At 45.0% G+C, this 21,338-nt stretch overlaps 1 protein-coding gene across 6 annotated transcripts in view; it reads right to left on the bottom strand.

Moving 5' to 3' along the window:
* The window catches only part of AFAP1 (actin filament associated protein 1), a 206,325-nt gene that overhangs the window by 75,866 nt on the left and 109,121 nt on the right, over window positions 1–21,338 (bottom strand). For all 6 annotated transcript variants that reach the window (XM_059721546.1, XM_019479333.2, XM_059721547.1 and 3 more), the window contains one exon: window positions 8,495–8,603. In XM_059721546.1, the coding sequence (XP_059577529.1) occupies window positions 8,495–8,603 (109 nt within the window). The remainder of the gene's footprint in view (window positions 1–8,494; window positions 8,604–21,338) is intronic.

The raw sequence follows: 21,338 nt of genomic DNA, 5'->3' as shown, positions 1-21,338 counted from the left end.
GTGGTGCCCAGCACTGCTCCAGCCCAACCTCTGTTAGTGACGACCAGCACCCTGCACTGCTACTAGGCATGGTGCTGCCCCCACTGGCCCCAGCAGTACCCCACCCAGGCCCCCGGACAGTGCACACGTGTCAACAGGGGCCCTGCCTGATCCTCCCCTCCTGCACTTCCCCACTCAAGCCCACCTGCCCTGCCGCCCACACACCCTCTACCCTCCTGCAGTGCCACTCTCAGGACACACAAGGGTGAAACAAAAAAACTTTAATGCCCTCACAATCCCCACCTGTACCCCTCCCCCCTCAACAAACAGTGCCCCTCCACCACACTCCCCACCCACCAACAATAAAAAACCCACTTACAAGAGGCCAACGATATACATAAGACAAACTATACACATACTAAAAATTATTTACAATATTTTGGCTGTTCCAGCTCAGAGTGGGGAGTTGGGGGGGAGGGGGCCAGGCCAGGGGGGATGGCAGACAGGAAGTTATCTAGGCCCTCCTCCTAGGACCGGTTAGGGGCCTGCTGCAGGGTGGCGGGTGGGACCTAGGGGCCCTGTGGGGCCATGGATGGGGGCCAGACAGCAGGGGACATGTACGCAGGTACCAGGGCCAGGATGGTCTCCATTGCCTGGTGGTTGGTGTCCCCCCACTACTGGAGCTGCTCCAGGCACTCCTGCTCCAGGTCCTCCACGTGGGCCCAGTGGTCTTGCTGTGCCTGGTCCTGCACCTCCACCCAGACAACATCCTCCAGCCACCAGGCCTGCTCCTGTACCTCCCACGTCTGCTCCTCCAGCTACCATGCCTGCTCCTGTCTCTCCGTCATCACCACCAGCCACTAGAGCAACAGGGTCCAGTCTCTGGTGTGCCACTGGCACATTCAGACTGCTATGCCGAGGGCGGGTTTCCCCGAGCTGCCAGTGGATGCAGCAGCCAGGGAGGAGGATGGGGTGGGGGACTGAAGGCCCAAGGTCCCCTCCTCTGGTAGTGTGTCACTGGCGGTGTCAGGGCAGGGTAGGGGCTCTGCCAGGCCTCCCCTGCTTGTGGCATTCACTGGGGTGCAATTTGGCTTCTGGGGCACCAAAATGTGGGTCAGCTGGCACATAAAGGGCATGGACTTTTGGGCATGAGTGGACCAACAACTGAAGTCAGTCACAGCCATCCACTGTGCCTGCAAGACCTAGACCTTTATGCAGCACTGCTGCACCAACTGAGAGTGCCCTCACTCCCACATCCCACCCAACAGGGCTTAGTAAATGTGGAGTTTTGAGTGCCCGCCCTGTGTGAACTACCTCTGCACATCAGCATGGTCCCAGAGTGCCATAAGGTCACGCAACTCCTCCCACGTCCAGCTGGGGGCCCTGGACATTGGCATGGGCAGGATTGGGGCTCAATGGGGATGAGGATGGTCACCCCATCCCAAATCTTTGGGCCCCCGCGTAGCTGTCCCTGCATGTCTGGCCCTTGACGGCTGCCAGAAGCGCCCAGCACAGGGGCACAGCCAGAGACTGGGAGCCGTGCAGCAGAGGCACTTCACCACAGGACCTGCAGGGACAGGAGACACTTTGGGGGTGAGCAGCAGCAGGGAACAGGTGCTGGCCCTCCTGCCAGAGACAGCCAGGCAGCAGCACTGGGGAGATCTCAGGGCTGGGCAAGGGATGCAGCATAGTGCAGCCCTTTGCAACACTCACTTGTGGCTAAGCAGTAGCTCTGGAGGGGGACAGACCAGGCAGAAACAGCCTGTGGCCTGTCCAGGGGGGCATGCGGCACCTGCTGGGCCCCTGCACAGACCAGCAGTCTTGTTCAGGTTCCTGGTGTGTGTGCCCCAAGGCACAAAATGGCTGTTAGCTTTTATAGCCTGCAGTTAGGGGCTGCTAGAGAGCAGCCCAGACTTGGGGGAGGAGAGGCAGCCAGCCAGGAGCCCTGGGGCTGGGCTCGGGCTGGTTTCTTAGTGGCTGGGAAGACCCCACACTAAAGTTTGAACCAGACTGCATCTACATGTGCATTAATGCACTTTAACTACATCTAAATTAGCCATTTTTAATGTGCATTAAAGGCACACATGTGTAGACAAAAGCCCTCAATGCACATTAACATATCTCATGTAGACACGCCCATTGTCATGTTACCCTCATAACTAACCACCTGTCTAAAGCCATCTTCTGTTTAAAATTAAAGGTATTGTGATTCTGCTCTAATCTCTACCAAAAGATTCTCTGAATCTGATAAATTTGTGAGGGAAAACCAATAGTGATAGAAAGCACAGGAAACAAAATCCTACTCTTTAAATAAAATAAGGGAACACTGTTTGTGACAATATATTTCAATACATGTATAAATGGGATAGCCCCTCCAAAATTAACAAACAGCTTTCTCAGTTTATGAGCTTGGGATCATTTTTATTTTCAGATCAATTCTGAAGCATACAGAAGCCAGCACCTCAAATCTAACCTTTACCAGGACTTTACAGGTGATTTCACTAAATTTGAGGTCTACCTTGTAGAAGAAGAGACAAAACAGCAACCCTTTTTCTACCAGGTAAGGGCCTACAAAATACTTTTTACACCCTCATTTTTAAGTCTGTATCTGTCACAGGAGACAAAAGGCAATATTGTATCCATTTTCACTGTATTTTAATATGCTATTTCCCTTTCCATTTTACAGGATGTTTTAACTTTCTCATATTCAATGAAAGAATGTTCCACCTAACTTAAATATGGTTATCACACTCCTTGCTATATTGAGAAAAATTGGTTTCTTTATACCTTGAACCTCAAGCAAATATCCTATTTCCTCCATTCCTTTTCAACAAGATCATGTGATTAACCATTGTATATTTCTTCATAATACCACATATTTTCATTGAAGATATTTACATCTCAATTCCAGACGTGATAGTTGGGATTCAAAAGTTAAAGCTGAGTTTTCTACTATGGGTTTTATACAGATGGACAGCTAGTAAAATATGTCAAAGTAAATCAAAGCCCATCAAGTGGAAACACTTTACACTCCATAGTAAGAGTGGCACCTTTCATGTCTTTTGCACCGTAGTTATTATATAACATAGCCGCTTTGCACTCAACAATTTAAAAAACAACTTCTTCTAGCCCCTTCTGCATGGTCTGCCCTAAGGCATATGCACCAAGCAAAATGCCTCCATATGCCACACACTGGCACCCATACTGGGGGTTGCCTACCCCAACCTATACTCAGAAGCCCTTTAATCTTGTTGCTATGACCTTTGTCTCTCTTTACTGAGATGTCCCTTCTCCATCCCTTGTTATCCCAAACTGCTGCATCATGCCTAATAGATTATGAACTCTGAGACAAAGATTTACTACTTTTCCCTTTTAAGGTGAGCTGCATACTTTTAACAACTGATTCACTATTAGGATTACAATTGATCAGTATTGGTTATTAACCTATTAATTAAAAAGGAAATTTGTAATATGATAAAATCAGTGTTTAACAGATATTAAGTCTTGATTTGATTTCTGAAGTCGATGTGTTGTTAACCATAATCAATTAATTAAATATCCATGCCTAACAAATGTTTATTAGAAGCTCATGAAGAAATATAATGTGGGACTTGAGAAGAATATAGGTATAGAACAACTACACATATCATGTATATATTATGCTTTATATAATGCATTATATAAAGCATATTATATTATGCATTATATAATATGTATATATTATGCTCTCCTTCACACTAATATTAAATAAGAACTGAACCTGAAGAGACTGAGTTTTAAACTACTCAAAAGAAGGCAGGCTTTGTAGGAAAAATACCAACAAACTGTAGAAAAGCCACAGGTGTTTTAATCCCATAAACTCATATCATCTCATTTGATTACACTGGGTGTGTCCACACATGCCCCTATGGCACCATTGTTACTGTGCCATCATTTAGTACTTCCTTTAGGGAGTATTAAATTGCGGTGTAGTAACAGCCATTACTGTGCATTACTGGCAGTGTTATCTTTAACCGCTGCATAGCCATAGCAATGCATTACTATGGTGATGTAGCTGCAGCATCACAGTTTGTGCCTGCTAACACTACCTCACTGTAGTGCATTGCTACAGCGATGTAGCATCTTGTGTAGACGCACCCACTGAGGAAGATTAATTAAACACCTGTCTTAAAGGGGATGACTTATATGCATTAAAAAAAAAAATCAAATAATATATGAACATGAAAGGGAAGAATTTGCGTGTGTGTGATCTCTTTTATTGGACCAACTGCACAGCTGGGATAAACCTAGACAAGCTTTTGAATACAGTAGATTTTCTTTGGTGTGAAGCTATTCTTGGCTGTGTCCATACAAGAGTGAAAGTGTTATTGCAGCTCTTGTAGGCATGCCCAACATCACTTCAAAACACAATGGCTTAGGTACTGATAGTAGAAAAGCTATGACACCATGGAGTTCAGTGTCTAGGTATTTACATAGCATCTCGAGCAAATTAGGCAGCCTGCGCGGAGCTTCAGGCTAGCACAGATGCAGTTAGGTTAAAACCTGCTCGGTTCTGTGTACAGTCATGACAATGCTGACAAATCTTAAGGGAGATGTCAAACATAGCCGAGGGGCTGGATCCAGCCCAGGAGCTGTACGACCTGGCCTGGGGGTCTTGGACCAACCCCTCATGGGCAGGCCTGCACAATAGGATGCATGCAACATGTGCACTGCAGGCAGCACCAGAGACTGACATAGGGTGCAGTGCCATGTTTGGTTTGGCCGGATGTCTGACACCTGTGCCTTGAGAAATAAGCAGGGATCCTGGTTTTCTCTGATAAAAAAATCCAAAATGTTCTGATTTAACACCCCCACTTCACTTTTTTCTATGATTAAAGTGAAACACCACACACATATACACGTGTGTGTGTGTGTGTGTGTGTGCGTGTGCGTGTGCGTGTTTGGAGGCGGAGGGGGTTTATCAGAAAATTTTGGATTTTTTTTTTTAAATCACAGAAAACCAAGATTTCTGGAGACAATCATCTGCAGAACTTAAACTGTTGTTAAAAAAATCTAGCCTTTGTGGTATAAAGATAGACTTCCAAGTGTGAGCGGCCTATGAAGATACAGGTCCATGGCTACTACTCAAAAACCTACTACAAGAATAGGAAATCTAATAAGAAGGCTGTCTGTTCAGCTGATACTGCTTGTGAAGGCAGTGAGTTAGAGCAGACCTACGACAAGCATGGAGTAATCAGGGATCCTACTTCGTTATCACTTCTGCATCAGCCAGGGAACTAAACAAAGACAATGCAGTACAGACATCCAACCAAACACTCAGTAGATAAAGGGGTCTCAAGGAAGATGGAGACAACTCTTTCTCTCAACAGCAGAGTAGGGCACCCCCCCACCACTTTTTAAAATGTGGTGGCACCCTCAGTTGAGAACCACTCAGGATAATTTTTGAGGTTAGATAGTATTGAAAAAAATCAGTGCTGCCCTAACAGGTGCTTCTCAGCCAGGCATTACTGCCTGCAGGTAAAGCCGCCCTGCATGCTTGCTGCACAACCAGCCTGGAAAAGGCTGTGTGGCATGGTGTACACTCCTCCCGTAGGGCTCTCTGACAACCCTAAAGCCGACAGGACTGCTGGCGTGAGCTGTAGTACTCCCTGGTCACACCCCAAGCTCCTCCCAGAAACAGGCATTTGAGAGAGTTTCACCTGCGAGCCTCTGCTTTTAGGAGTGATGGAGGTGTGTAGTGGTAAGGGCTACAGCAATCCTGTCTGCTTTTAAGATTACCAGAGAGCCCTAATACAGGAGGGATGCATGCACATGGCACTACCCTGTGTGCAGGGCAGTTTTACCTGGCTGTAGCTACAGCAACAGCATCTGTGGACAAGTTGCAGAGTCCAGCAGAGAGCGATGAAAATGGTTTGGTGGCTGAAGCACATGACTTCTGAGAAGAGGCTGAGGGAACTGGGATTTGATAGCAGCCTTTAACTACCTGAAGGGGGCTTCCAAGGAGGATGGAGCTAGATTGTTCTCAGTGATGACAGATGACAAAACCAGGAGCAATGGTCTCAAGTTGCAGTAAGGAAGGTTTAAGTTGGATATCAGGAAAAATTCTCACTAGGGGGGTGGTGAAGCACTGGAACAGGTTACCTGGAGAGGTGATGGAATCTCGATCTTTGGAGGTTTTTATGACCTGGCTAGACAAAGCCTCAGCTAGGATGATACAGTTGGGAATGGTCCTGCTTTGAGCAGGGGGTTGCACTAGATAACCTCCTGAGGGCCCGTCCAACCCTAATGTTCTTTGATCCTATGACACATAGCCACTGGCAGGGCTGGCTGGGGTACAAGGGTGCTTCAGTGCTGGGGATGCCCGATGGCTAACCCCACTCTGAAGCACCTTGTGCTCCAGTCAGCCTCTCCACAATGCATTGAGCTTGATCAGAGCAGCCCTAGGTTCACAGGCTGACCCCCCCAGGGCATAATTTAGCCATTACAGTTACAGATAACAAAATGTAAAGTGCTCCATCTGGGGAGAAATAATCTACAACAAACTTACAGGCCCAGCAGTCCTCTGCTTGCCAGCACCACAGCTGAATGAGACCTGGGTGTCATGATAGCAAAATGAACATGAGTCACCAATGTGATGCCACAGCTGGCAGAGCTAATCAAATGCTGGCATGCATCTACTGAGGCATCTTGAGCAAGGCTAAGGAAGTCATCCTCCCACTCTACTTGGCCTTGATGAGACCGCAGCTGGAGTACTGTGCCCAGTTCTGGGCAACACACTTCAGGAAGGATGTGGAGAAGCTCGAGAGTCCAAAGGAGGGCCACATGCACGATTAGAGGCCTAGAGACCAGGTCATTCAAGGACAGGCTGAAAGACTTGGGACAGTTCAGCCTGGAGAAGAGAAGACCCAGAGGGGAGTTGGTGGCAGCCTATAGGTATATCAGGGGCATACATCAGGGCCTGGGGGGGGTGGGCATCTATTCACCAAGGCCCCCCAGGGGAGGAAAAAAAAAAATAATGGGCACAGCTGATTGAAGATTGCTTCAGGCTCGACATAAGAAAAAACTTCTTTACAAGTTAAGTGCCAAGGGTTTGGAACAGGCTGCTCCCTGTTGTACAGTGGTACAGTCACCTACCCTGGCAATCTTCAAAAAGCGTCTTGGCGCCCATTTTGCTGGGGCCATCTGATCCCAGCAGTCCTTGCTACCCAAGTGCAGGGGGGCTGCACCCAATGATCTGTAAGGTCCCTTCCAGTCCCTAATATCTATGAAACTATGAATTGTTGACAAAACTTATGTTCCTACATAACTTTTAATAAAAGAGAACTTCATAGATACAAAATGGCAATGAACTGCAGTAAAATGTAGGCAGTACAGGTTATAACATACTCATATGCATGTTGGGGGGAGGGTTGCGTGTTTATTTTTTAAGTTGCAGCACCAATGAATGACTCTCTTGGTCCATGTATTCTAAAAGCTTCAGTGGGTTTGGATACCTTGTTGTAGTTAAAAAAAAAAAAAAAAAGTTATGAACTGGGCTTTGTTTAGCAACCACGATTTGAAAATTCAGACTGGGTGTAGCAGGACCACCCTGCAGTGTTTGTCAGGAAGAAGTGGGGAGTGGCATGACCCTGCTTTGCTAAGACTGCACATATCTTCATTCTTACATTTTCTGGAACTTCTTTTCTTTTTCTCAACTCTCCCATGTGAAGTGATTCTATGAATAAATGCCAGATTTCCTGTGTTTTACTTTTATGTTAACAGCTAATGTGTACTTGTAATCTTCCATGCAACAATGAAGGGCTCTCCCTGACCTCTAATATACAAATGGATTACAGATCATTTGTCAGGTGTTCAAAGGTGACATACTTAATTGCTGTGAGAGAAAAAGATGCATTTTATTTATCCATTAACATTTGAACAATTAAGACTATCTTATATAAAATACACTAGGTATTCTGGTAAACTTAGTCAGCAACAAATCAGTCATGTACAATGATTTAACATTTGACAGCTAATAGCAAAACAGCCCTTTGAATCTTTGCACATCCATGGAAAAACGCTCAACAAGAGTGTGTAAGTGTCCAGTTCATTAATTCTGTATAATAGTTTATTGAAAGCCTTTTCAAAGCCCAATTTAAGCAAGCTCAGATTGACTGAATATTTGGATGTGGTAAAGAACACGACAGCATTGAGATAAACAGTACTAATGATGAACCAGTAGGAAGCGCTCTACCACAAGAGTCAATCCTGAATCAGTGTTGAGAACAGTATCACTGGCTACTTCCATAAAGAATTGCTTGGAGTGTGCGGCTTCCATATGACTAACTGAGCCAGATCATAAACTAGTGATAACTTACCCATACAGATACTGACAATAACAAACACTTCATATAATTCTTAACTTTAAAGGATACCAAAAGAAATTATCTTTTCATTTAAAAGTCTGTGTGTTCTAAAATATTAAGTCACTACAGTGGACCATTGTTTAGGTCTCTATAAGATATATACTGCTTACTGGAAGTGATGTATTCGGGGGCCTTTCCAGGACTAAGTGGCACTGCCTCTTCATAGTAGCCTTCTGGAAGGGATGATGTTGGTAATGGTGGAGGCCCATTATCTGGGGGCTAAATTTAAAAAAAGGGAAAAAGGGAGATTAATTAGATTAACAAAAATGGGCACCTAAGAAACCTGGACACGTCAAGTAATATTTATGGAAACATTCCCAAGATTATAAAACTGTCATACAACTTTTTCCAATATCAATTACATATAAAGGTAAGGCTCTAGAAAAGGGAAGTTGTGCTGTTTTGTCCTAAGGAAGTTTTTGCTGTGTGGCAGCTTTTAGAAAGGAAATAGGTCAGAGTTTCAGGCTGCCAGCACATGGTTATAATAAAATAATAACCAGGTTGCGGTTGAGATTTGCAAAGCAGAAGGGGGAATTTAGCCATACTTCTTCCACACTACAGAAATTTGCTCTGAAGCCTCAAGGCACCCAAATCTTTCCTCCTCTCTTATGATGGATAAATAGTACATTACTTTGTGAATCCTTCAGCTGATTCAAAGGAAGTAACATCACGAATGATAACAGAATCAGGCCCAAGAAAGAAAGCTATATTAAAAAGGCCTTCCATTTAGCTATTAATATCAGAATTAAAAACTACTATAATCCATCTGCAGTAAAGCACCTTAAGACGGAAACTTTCTGTTTAAAGACTACAAATCCCACCTAGGTAAAAGGACCTGTACAGATAGATGCTGCCTACGCATGAAGAACACTTAAGGATTTCCCTGGACATCAGGGCTTAAACCACAACATCAGGGCTTAAACTACTATGAGGATGCTATACTTCAGACACAAATATTCATATTATAAAAGGAGACAATCACATTCTCCTTTAACACTGTTAAAGGAGGATTTCTTTGGAAGATAATGAATTCCTACAGTACAGACTAAGTTAAGTTTTTCAATTACATTAAAGCTCTGAATGAATAATTTAATTTAAGGAACCTTAAGTGTAGTGCCTTTTAAGAAATGACAACCGAAGTGGTCAGAAAAATCAACAGACCAATAAATATTTCATATACCAGATCAAATTTTAAAATGTTGTCTTTTGCTTTTCTAAATATAAAGCAGTCTTAAACTTTAAACACTGGTTGCCAGCAGGTTGATACAATAACTAAGTAAATTGAAATACTGCTTGATTTGTACCATATGAATTTACTATCCCATCTCCTTAAATACCAAATGAAACCCAATTTATAGAATTCACTTACAATTGTTACAAGACTTTAATTTACATTTTCACATTCAAGGGCATTTGTATACCGTCTTCCAACACTGTACATTTATTATACATGATAACTTATGAGTAGGAGTGTCCTTTCCTCAATATTACTTTTTCCAATACGTTTTTATTTTGTTCAAAAAAAGGACTAGATGCATGTCCTAGGACAGGGGTTGTCAACCAGGGGTATGCATATCCCTGGGGGTACTTGGGAAGGCCCCAGGGGGTACGCAGCAGCGGCTCGGAGAAGCAGAGGGCATTTCTGGTTTTGCCATCAGTGCTTCTGGTGGCACCCGGAGGGGCCCCCCCCACTTGTCGATCGGCCGCCAGGGGACTCTCCCAGCTTTCTCCCATGCTGGCCGCTCACGTGGCGGGAGGCCTGGCTAGAGCATGTCCAGGCAGTAGCCTCAGGCAAAGGGAAGTGAGGGAGTGGGATTAAATCCCGCTACCTCCCCTCTCTCCCACTGGCATGGGGTCTGGCCAGCTTTCCCCCCTGCTGGCCACTCACATGGTGGGGGGCCTAGCCAGAGAGGGCAGGCAGCATCCTCAGGCAAAGGGGAGGAAGAGAGGGAGGGGATTAAGCCCCCTACCTTCCCCCCTCTACCACCGGAATGGGGACCCCAGCCCGGGTCTGCCTGGCTTTCCCCCTGCTGGCCACTCACGAGGCGCTGTCCGGGCCAGCTCGGGCACGCCCTCCACCATGCCAGCAGCCAGTGGCAGAGAAAGCTGGGCAGACCCCAGCTAGGGTTCCCATGCCAGTGGGGAAGGAAGGAGACAGGAGGGCTTAATTCCCCTCCCCTTTGCCTGAGGCTGCTGCCTGGGCTGGCTCTGGCCATGTCCCCTGCTGTGCAGGTGACCAGTTTGGAGACAAGTCAGGCAGACCCTAGCCGGGGTCCCCATGCCAGGGGGAGAGTGGGGAGATGGGGGAAGACAAGGGAGTTAACCCCCCTCTCTCCCCTTCACCTGAGGCTGCTGCCCCAGCTGGGACCAGTCACGTTCCCTGCTGCACAAGTAGCCAGTTAGGGGGGAAAGCCAGGCAGACCCTGGCTGGGGTCCCCATGCCGGTGGAAGAGGGAGCAGCCAGGGGGGATTAGTCTCCCTCCCCACCACTTCACCTGAGCTGCTGCCTGGGCTGACTCTGGCCGTTCTACCTGTGACAGGGGGTGGGGGCAGAAAGCCCAGCAGACCCAGGATGGGGTCCCCGTGCTGGTGGGAAAGGGGAAGCAAGTGGATTTAATTCCCCTCCTTCGCTTGAGGCACTGCCTCGGCCGGTGTCTGGCCACACTCCCCAACACACCTTAGGGACAAACCTGGCATGGGCTACTTCCTCCTTCCCCCTCCAGGCACACCTCAGGTGGGGTCCCTGCAGGCCAGAGTAAGGGTTTAAACCCCTCCACAATCATATTCAGTGGCCTGTTGGGGTCTGGCCATGTCCCCCGCCTCCAGCTCAGCTTCCCTCCAGCCTTCCGGCTGCTGTCAGAGGGGAGGGACAGCTCATGTTAGCACCCCTCGGCTTCTAGCCTGAGCCACTGCAGGCATGTGGCATTTCCAGAATCAAACGTGAATGTCTATTAACTTGCTTCAATCTACGCAGGTTAAACTAACCTCTAAAGATTGAATCAATTCAGGCTTTGGCTTTTTGAATGTCTGTATTTAGCCATAGAGGCTGCCCATGCCACCTGTGATACATGTTCTGCAGGTTGGCCACCCGATGTAGAGTAAAAAAAATAAAACAAGTTTCCTAACAACTGCATTGGTTTGTTACAAATTATCTTTCACAAACAGTATCTTAATTTTTAGAGACGGCAGAAGGCAGGGTAGCACTTTAGAGACTAATTGGTTGAGAGATGCAGGAGCTTTTATAGGTAACAACCTGCTTTATAAGGGGGTGGTGGGGAAGAGAGAGAGAGAGATTTTAGCATAATCATTGCTATGATTTTGCTAAACATTTCAAACAGCAAGTCTGTAAACATATATGAGTTTATCTGTTGTCACACAACAGGCATAATGTATAGATTAAGCAATACTGGATGTAAATTTATTTGAAAACCCAGAACCACATTAAAGATACGACAGTCTCTTGCATTGTGAAACACAGGTACTGTGACTGACCCATACTGCCAGTGACAGAGCGAGGAGCTAGTGTTTTCCACTATGCTCAGGTAGATGGGACCTTGCTCTTCTGAGCCAAGATCACAGTTGGTGCCCTGGTCTGCTTCTAAGGCAGCACCACTTACTGCTTACTCAGATGATATTTTAATGTCACAATTCTGCCTTAAACTGTTTTCCCCTGTGAGGTATGTAAGAGATGGCATACCAATTATTTTTATGAAATCAAATTCACATAGAAAATACCTTCCCTCAGCCACTGGTGTGAGGCAGCATAGAAACAAAGGCCATGTGTAGATGAAACAAGAGGTATATGTGCATGGCACTTTAAAGTGGGCTACATGCTTTTTGCACTGCTTTAATGGTGTTGGTGTTAGCATGCCTCGGTGACGTACTGCGCATTAATTCCAGCCGCTGGAGGAAATTTGGTGGTGTAATGCCCCTTAAATGACTGGGGGGGCAGCAAACTAAAAATCCTTCAAGGAGTTTTAGTTTGCTGGCTCTACAACCACAGAGTAAAGTACCGGGCACTGCGAAGCTCCGCGGCTCCGCAGGAAGCTCTGCAGGCAGTCTGGCAGCAGCCCAGGAAAGTAGGCTCTGCCCAAGAAAAGGCGGTGAGCCTGATCTCCATGCCCCACCTCCCCTGAGCCTGCCTGAGCTGCGCGGGGGCCTGGTGCTTACCTCCGTGGCTGTGGTGGCCCCCGGGAACACCCGAGCCAGGTGCTGACGGGTGGGTGCTGCCGCTGCCGTGGAGGGAAGAACCAGCCCCCCCACCCCTGGGACCGCTCCGCCTGCCGGCAGCTCACCCTCCCCTCCCTGTTGGAGAGGCAGGTAAGTCAGCGGGGTGTGTACATGACATGGGGGTTTAATCAGCCCTAAACTGAAGCAGTGTTTTTTTAAACCCATCGCTTCAATTTAGGACCTGTTTCATCTACGCACACCCAAAGTTTCTAAGCTATCTTTTATTCAGAAAAGTATTAAGAAGCTCCAAAACAGAGCTGAAAAATGCTTGTTTTTAGACTAAATGTTAGTCAGAAAGAAATCAAAAAGGAAATGAAACAAATGGTACTTGTCTGAGTTTGACCCCTTTTGAGCATTGGTTACTTCATACAGCTGGGATGGGTAGGCATGTGTAGCCAATGTCAACACATATGGAATCTGTTTCTGAATTAACTGGGGCCTAGTTTTTTAAAATATGTTTTACAGTGCCCACCACACACAATTAAAACAAATTAAAAATGCAATAGTGATTGAAAGATGAACAAAGATTATTAGAAACAACTGAGGGCACTTTTAAAGATGACCAATATCACAAATATTTTGATTCAAAGGAGTCTGCATTCTTTCCCCCTAGGATAAACAAGAAAAATGTTTTTAAAGAATACAACATAAAAAATAGATATTCAAGATTAGTAGCATAAAACATTGTATCTTCCGAGATGTGCAATTCAGAATGCTCTGTGCATCGGACTAAAATGGAGTATGTACATTCTGACTAATGTTGAATGTATATATCATAATATATACATAATATAATGTATATATAATAATATATTTATATATTATGGGTAGTTGTATTGTTGAAACCCTCTGAATCAATATAGTTGATATAGATATATAAGTTGTAAATGGCTCTCACAAATATTCAGCACAAGGCAGAATAGGGCTTGCAATTTACAGAATAACTAAAATAGAGCTATATATAGCACAAGCTTTTGGGAGCTGGAGCTCACTTCATCAGATGTCATGAAAAGAACTGCACAGACCTGTGTATAAAACAAAGTGATTTCAACACAAAGAAAAAAAGGGAGGAGATGGGTGGGGGAAGAGGAGAAGGGGGGCAATGCTGGGACAGGCAACAAGCAAAGAACCCATAGAAACAAAGGACTCACAAAAGCGATGTTCAGCAAACTGGAGCTCGCAACTTAAAATTGTTTCAACTAGCCTACAAATGACAAGAGTCACCAAACCCAAGGAAGTTGCTAACAATGAAGTCTTATGAAAACAAAGTTGTCTTGAACCACTTGACTAACTCCGTCCTATTTCTTTAGGATAGGCAGCATGAAGGGATTCAGGAAGGCTGGATTTCCAGACAAGAAAATCTTTGACAAGCATGGGTGTAAGACCTGAGCGATACCAAAACTGAAGGTAGACTGTTGAAAGAAACAGATCTAACCCTAGACTAATGCCTCCAAACAGCAAGGGCTACTGAACTGTCAAGAGAAAGAATCAGAACAATGCTAATCAGCAGGGGCTCAAACTAAAGGAAACACGGCAGAGACAGACCAACCAGGAATGCAAGCATTACGCCCAGTGCATATGCAGTAGAAAGCAACATGAGAGTCGGGGGGAAACAAGAAAAGCTTAGTCTGTGAGGGCTGGGATCATGGCTAAAGCTACTCCAAGAAAACAAAGGAATGTATGCTCTGATTTAAGAAGAAAAAACTGCCCTGGAGAAGAGGGTATCTGCAATGAAACTTTAACGAAGCCAAAGGTTCTCAATACGCACAATGCATTAGATGGCTGCAAGCACTCAACTTCCATATCTGCAATATATGCAATTTGATCCACCATCAAATCACTCCAGTTGGGGTCTGGAGCCAGCTGCATTGTAATCCCAGCAACACTCAGCTAAGCAGCAGTGTTAGACTGGAAAAACATGACAAAATGCTGGTGATGTACCATGAGGCTGGTGAACAAATGCAGACTTTCAATAAGTAACCTACGAAACATGAGGCATTATTACTTCAGCTTTACAACTTTAGACACATGGGCATCCCATCTGTTGCTGCGCATTACAGCTGTGCGCATTACAGATCTGATCTCTGTATATCACAGCAAGTCTTCAATGAGAGAGAGAGAGAGAGAGCGGGAGCAAGCAGGATGTTGGGCCCTCGCCCACATTCCAAGTGAGTTAAAGTCTACATTTCAAGGAAACAGACACCTAGAGCGCAAGCTAAGGCTGCATACACACATTCAAATGATCCAGGATTATTCTCCCAGGTTTCTTTTCCTGGTAGAAAAAAAAAAATACCTGGAATCGCCTCAACAGACATATTGGAGTTTTGAGCCTTTGAAGAGCTTGCATTACTGAAGCTGCGCAGCCGGGGGGGGTGTCTCCGAACACACCTCAGCCTCGTTCCCCTCTGGGCTTCCCCTGCCCAGAGACAGAACGAATGGCAGCAGTGCACAGGGCAGCCCTGACTGGCTGATCTAGACTGCTCCAATTCAGCCCGTCTCCCAGCAGCACAATGTGGGATTGTGAAGGGGGCGTATTCTCCTCCCTGAAGTAGTTGATTCCAGTGAGTGACACACTGTCTGGGGGCTGGTGGGGGAGGAGGGGAGCATGGAGGGGAGAGCTGGAGAGCAAAGCACCATGGGAGGCTGGAGGACTGCACCATGGCTTCTGGCAGAGGAGTAAGTATACAGACATTTGGTTCCCAGGACAAATTCAGCTGGGGGTGATTTAACTTTGGTTGTTTCTGGGCTATTTTTCTCCTGGAACAGCAATTTTTGCTCTGAGAGAGAAATCCTGAACATCTGTATACACCTGGTTTCTCCTGGGAAAGAAGCAACTCTTTCAGGAGAAACTGAATGTCTGTACATAGCCTGGGTTTAGAAACAGGCACCTGTGTACAGCCCATGGGAATACTGACAGGCGCAAGTCCTTTGGCCTGGGGGGACTACTGAAGAGAGGACCGAAAAGTACACATTACACCCGCTGAAACTAGCACAAACCGATCAGCAGCTGGTAAAGAATATTACCCTTGGTAATAGCATATGAATTGTAGAAGCCCAGAAAAATAGGGTTAGAAGAGTGTACCCTCCTGCTAACCTTAAAAACTGACAAAACGATCCAGGCACAATACTAAAAAAATCAAAAACATCCAAACTTACCACAGGCGCTGTCACTATCTTGTTATTGCAAGGACAGGACATAGTTATTAAATGAAACCAAGGGACCCAAAAACTACTTAACAGAGAATTGAAAATAACACCATCTATTATCAGCAATCAAGGGCCTACTTATCTTTTTTTTCAGGACAAGTGTTAACTATTTGTAATGGCAAGAATAGGTTTTAATTATACTGAGTTAGCCCCTGAGTCATGCCCCTCCCTAATAACTTTTGACAAACCATTTGGTAGCTTCAGTTGGGAATGAATGCCAAGGAATGCTATCCTGGCTGCAGAGTTATTTCAGCATGGCAGTAGCAGGACCACCACTCATCAACATTGAAGTTGATGCATTTTTACTATAGAAGAATCAAAGCAAATATAATTCAGGAGCATGATACCATGCTGTAACAACTCCAAAACAGAGGTCAGGAGAGGAATGCTATGCTAAATAGAGAGAAGCTTAGGTTGAGAAGAACCAAAATCCTTATCTTCACACATCTGTTGACTTTTGCAGCATTCTAGTCGGACCCTAAGAAATGGGGAACCAAAGAATGAAGGGAAACAAAATCCAATAAGGATGACCATCTCTTTGGTCTCTTCTCTCCAGATTCTTGACACAACTAACAGACACTTATGAACCCCGGAGATGGTGAACATCCAAATGGGATGTGGCATTAAAATGGTCATAGGTCCAAAAAAAGAAAAAACAGAGCAAATTATAAGCAAGGCACAAGTCTCAAAGTGCTATAACCACTCCAAGGAGCAAGTGCTACAAAAGGCTCCCTGTACCACCAAATGAGCTGTATACACAAAATGGGATTTTGCTTAAAGGGGACCGAGTACTAACATGCAAATTTAACAGCTAACAAGGCTGTATTCCCTATAATTGGGGATAAAGGTATGCCTGATATGAATGGACTGGCCAGATACAAACGCCAGGGTGAGGGTGTACATGGAACAGTGCATGGCATGAAAACTGTGTGGCCATCAACAGTCTACAAGCCTCATGCAAAACCAATCTGACCCTGGAGAAAGATCAGAACAAACCTGTTTGAGTTTGATAAAAGGAGGTATGTTGTAACTCTAATTTTTTAATCTGGATAATCAGAACAGACAAGAACTGTGATTAGGACTGAAGAAGGGTTTACAAGGCATAGCATACCTGATAGGTTCAGACAATGGGCCAAAGCACCGCCCAGGAGAATTCAAATAATTCATCAATGAATGGGAATGAGAGTTCAAAACTTCTTCCCACAAAAACACAGGAAAGCAGAGTCAGCAATAAAAAAAACAGTCCAGACAGTAGGGTTAAAATGGGAAAATGGACAGGAGTATTTTCTACGTAGCAATATAGCCCTCACCAAGAGGGAAAACATAAATGAGAAGCAAGAAGGACTTCAAGCAATTTCTTGAAGGACAGAGTTAACAGACCTCAATAGGATGGCAGTAAGGGCCATATCTGTAAGGTGAATAAGGTAACATTAAACTGTGGCCACCGGAGAAGACACAACCACAAAAATAATAAAATGGCACAAAGATGTTTGGGTATGGATGAAAGCCAAGGCTCTGGACTAACTACAACATAAGCAGAATCCAATGAAATTCAGATACCAGGGTAAACTGAAAAGAAATCAAGACAGGGAAAGTCAATGAGGGTTGTCAAGCACTGGAACAGATCACCTAGAGAGATTGTGAAATCTCCATCCTTGGAAGATTTTAAGTAAAGGTCAGATAAACATTCATCTAGGTTGGTTATACAGGAAGAGTCTACCTTGAGTAGGTGTTGTTCTAGATGATCTTTCCAGGTCCCTTCTAGCCCCATTTTGCTATGATTTTATGTATTAACCTATGCTGAACTTGAGGAAAGCACACAGGTTAGAAAAGGGAAATGTTTGGAGGAATATATTTGGAAGTAAGCCTGTGTGGACATGGCTGGAACAACAAAGGCAGCTGCCACATTTGTAAATAGCTTTCACTGAAGAGCCTGTTTAGTTTTACAGGCCTACATTCCTTTCATGTTATTACCGAGCATGGAGTACATGAAACAATGTCCTTGGTGAAAGGCATTTCTCTCCCCTGTTAAGCAAGTTCTTTTTACATTTATGAAGGTACTTTCTCTAAAACACTATAACAGTGACTCTCAACCAGGGTGCTGCGAGATCCTTTTAAAAGGGCAGCAGGGTGCTGCACAACATTAGCACATGTATGTCTGCAAGCACCTACATAAGATTTACACAACCCAAAGATTTTAAATAGGACTCCACAGTGTCAAAAACATTCTGGCCTACTGTGGCCTGAGTTCTTTGCAAGGGTATAATTCCTCTATTATTTTTCTGTGATCAAAAAGTGAATGAAAGTTAAAGCTGGCACTTTCCCAGGGACACCTTGGGCACATCCAGATGAATGCAGTTGTGCGGTACGTGGTGATGCAAACACATTTACAGCGCTACATACCGCACAGTCCGGTGTTCTCCTCCCTGCAAGGATGAGCTGCAAGTAGTGCTGAAAAGCGAAGCCGGAGCCAGCTAGGCTCTGTGCAGCAGAATAGATGCAGCCCTGGGAGGCCCCTAAGACCCCGCTGCTGTTTGTCCCCGGGGAACCAAACATCCATGCACACCTAGATGTGCCCCTTGAGTCTAGCAAGTGGTGATTTGAGGTTAAGGAACTATTGCAGTATAGAGAAATATATAGGGAAACTAGCAAATTGCCCATCAAGAATAACAGGGGAAGGGGGGCAGGCAGGGACGGAGCCCAGCATCCAGCCCAATGCTCCTCCTCTCCCCGCTTTGGGTCTAATCCCGTCTACCCCCTTTTTGGGGCCAACCCCACCTCGCAAAGCCCCCGGTTTGGGGCTGAACCTGCCCAGCCCCCCTCCCCCCTGTTCAGGGACCCCGTTCCACCTCCCTTCCCCCCTCCACCTGGTTCAAGTCCAAACCCGCCCCCCTGGTTTGAATCCGACCCCACTCTCCCTCTCCTCCTGATTCGGGTCTGACCCTGCCCTGCTTCATTTCAGGGCCAACCCCACCCACCCCGGTTCGCATCTGACCCTGCTCCGTTTCCCCCTGGTTTGGGTCTGACCTTGCTTCCCCACCTCCCCACTTTTGGGTCTGACCCCACTACGTCAGAGGGGCTCCCACTTTTCCTCAGTTGGCCCTGCTGCTTTTAAAGTGCTCGTGTCAATTTTTTTTTCCTGCCTCTGTGGAGGTGGGGCGGAGGGAGCCGCCACACTGGAGGCTGCAGGGGGAGCTGGTGCCGGCAGAGGGACTCCCACCTTTGCTCAGCTGGCCCCGCCACTTGTAAAGTGCTCATGCTAATTTATTTGTTTGCCACATATGGAGGTGGGGTAAGGGAGCCACCACACCAGAGGCTACCCTTTTAACTCAACTGTCCCCGCCCCCAGCCACCTGGCCTGCGCAGCCAATCAGCGCATGCACAGTTGGGCAAAAGCATTATGGACAGACAGACAGACGAAGCCTTTTATAGTATTAGAATATTCAATCCCTGTAAATTTTTCTATTCTGCAGTGGTCATCAATTCTTTTAGACTCAAGGAACCACTCCATAACTTCCTGACTTTAGCACCACCCTAGCTGAGAATCACTGACCTAGAATCCATGTAACAGCAGTGGAGGCAGGACCTCACTGCACCATATCTTGCTATTTCAGCACAGCTCCATGACCCAACACCTACGCATCCACAGCAGGACACACTGCTCATAGCCTAGGGGCAGCCAGCAGAGAGGCAGATGGAAGGGGCCTGTAGCAGGACTTCCCAGAGGAGCAGCTGTAAGTGGCATTTGTCTCCAGGTGCAGGGAGCAGGATGAGAAGAGAAGACCACTTATATCCACATACAAGGGCCAGATGCCACATCACCCTTAAAAGGATCAAAGTTGAGCATCACTGATTTAAATTGTGGTTTTAATCAGAACACTAGGATAGAAACATGAACCTCACAAATCATAGCGCTACATACCAATGGAATAATCCAGACAGCACCAAAGACACTATATGTAAAATGACATACCTAAGATTCTAATGGGTATTAATTTAAACCAGATTCCAGCTAGTTATGCACTGCGGACCTGGGACATAACCAAGACATGCACTGAAACCTTACCAGTGATGTGTCAGACAGGGATAAATTTGAAATATTAATTACCCAAATTAATCTCTGACAGAGACTGAGCAGAGACTACACCAATTAAAATGAATGGCACAATTTAAAGCGAATGATGCAAAACAGAGTTACACCCAAATTCCTTGGCACGGTGATAGAAGAAAAAAATACCCCAGAAATTCAGAAACAGAAATGAGAAAGACAGAATCAAAATAGAGAATTCATGTTTCATTTAGGATTAATAATTAAAAATTGTTATACATCCACTTGGAGGTGTTACTTAGACAACAGGAAATATACAGGTGAAAAACACAGAATATACAGAAAATGGAAAAGAGACCTGCATATAGAAACAGTAAGAATAGATGTGTGTGCCAGAAGGCTTGAACTTTAGCCAGAAGATTGATGTACTTTAATCGGTTCTGGGAAATACCTTCATATAAATAACATGAAGATGATGAATTTGAATCACAATGCATATTACAGCAGCAATCAGAGTTAATACTGATTTATCATTTTAGCTGTGGTTGCTGATGGACTAGCACTTCCGACTATTTTTTCTACTTACAGGCTATTGATGAGCATGACAAGACAGGAGGGAATAGAATAAAACAATATAATAAGGTGGGGAAAAGAATAATAGGGCAACATAAATTAGATTATGCCATTGTTCTCTGAAGGCCTGGGTTAAGGATCACATAGTGAAGAATTCTCTTTAAAAACATGCAGGAGAAGTCTGAATGGGATTTCCTAAGGTGGTAAGCATTGGCTTACTTCTGTTCCCATTGAAAACAAGTTATGCCACTGACATCACACAGAGCAGAATGACACCAATGATGAGTGCTTTTAAAAATATCGCCTTTTCAAATTTAATTTAAAAGGAGAGAACAGTTGCTTCATTGTCCAGTTTGAGAAAGATATTTTATGGACAGGGACAGCCTGGCAGTAAGGAAGTAAACATGCAATCGCAAACACAATGAACACCATAAGAATGCAATATAATGGTCCATTATGTCGAAGACCACCAGAAGATCCAATCAGATTAGAAAGGATGATAGGCAGTATCATTTGCTATGAGCCTTTATGGAACAGTTTTAGTCCCCTGTCAATTCTAATTCACAGTTTGGCAAATGGCCAAACTATAGGAAAAAAGCATTTCAAGACAGTTTGCTCTTGTACTTTAGAGATAATTAAAAAGTTTTGAAAGAAGATTAAATGTATTGTCATAAAAGCCCATTTAAAAAAAAAAATCACAATTAGGTAGATGATTCAAACTAAAAGAATCTTATCATACTAGATATAAAACATGAAACAAATAATTACCAAATCAAATACCAGGGAAAAGAGAATGGCAAGTAAATAATATCCTGCAAGATAACATAACCAGAACAAAGACCAGAAGCAGGTAGACACCATAAGCTATTTTTTGGCGTTATATATTTCAGCAAGTA

Source organism: Alligator mississippiensis, chromosome 2 (genome assembly GCF_030867095.1).
Source record: "Alligator mississippiensis isolate rAllMis1 chromosome 2, rAllMis1, whole genome shotgun sequence".
Classification (NCBI taxonomy): Eukaryota; Metazoa; Chordata; order Crocodylia; family Alligatoridae; genus Alligator; species Alligator mississippiensis.
The sequence above is the reverse complement of the archived record's forward strand: the minus strand, read 5'-3'. Positions and strand labels throughout refer to the sequence as shown.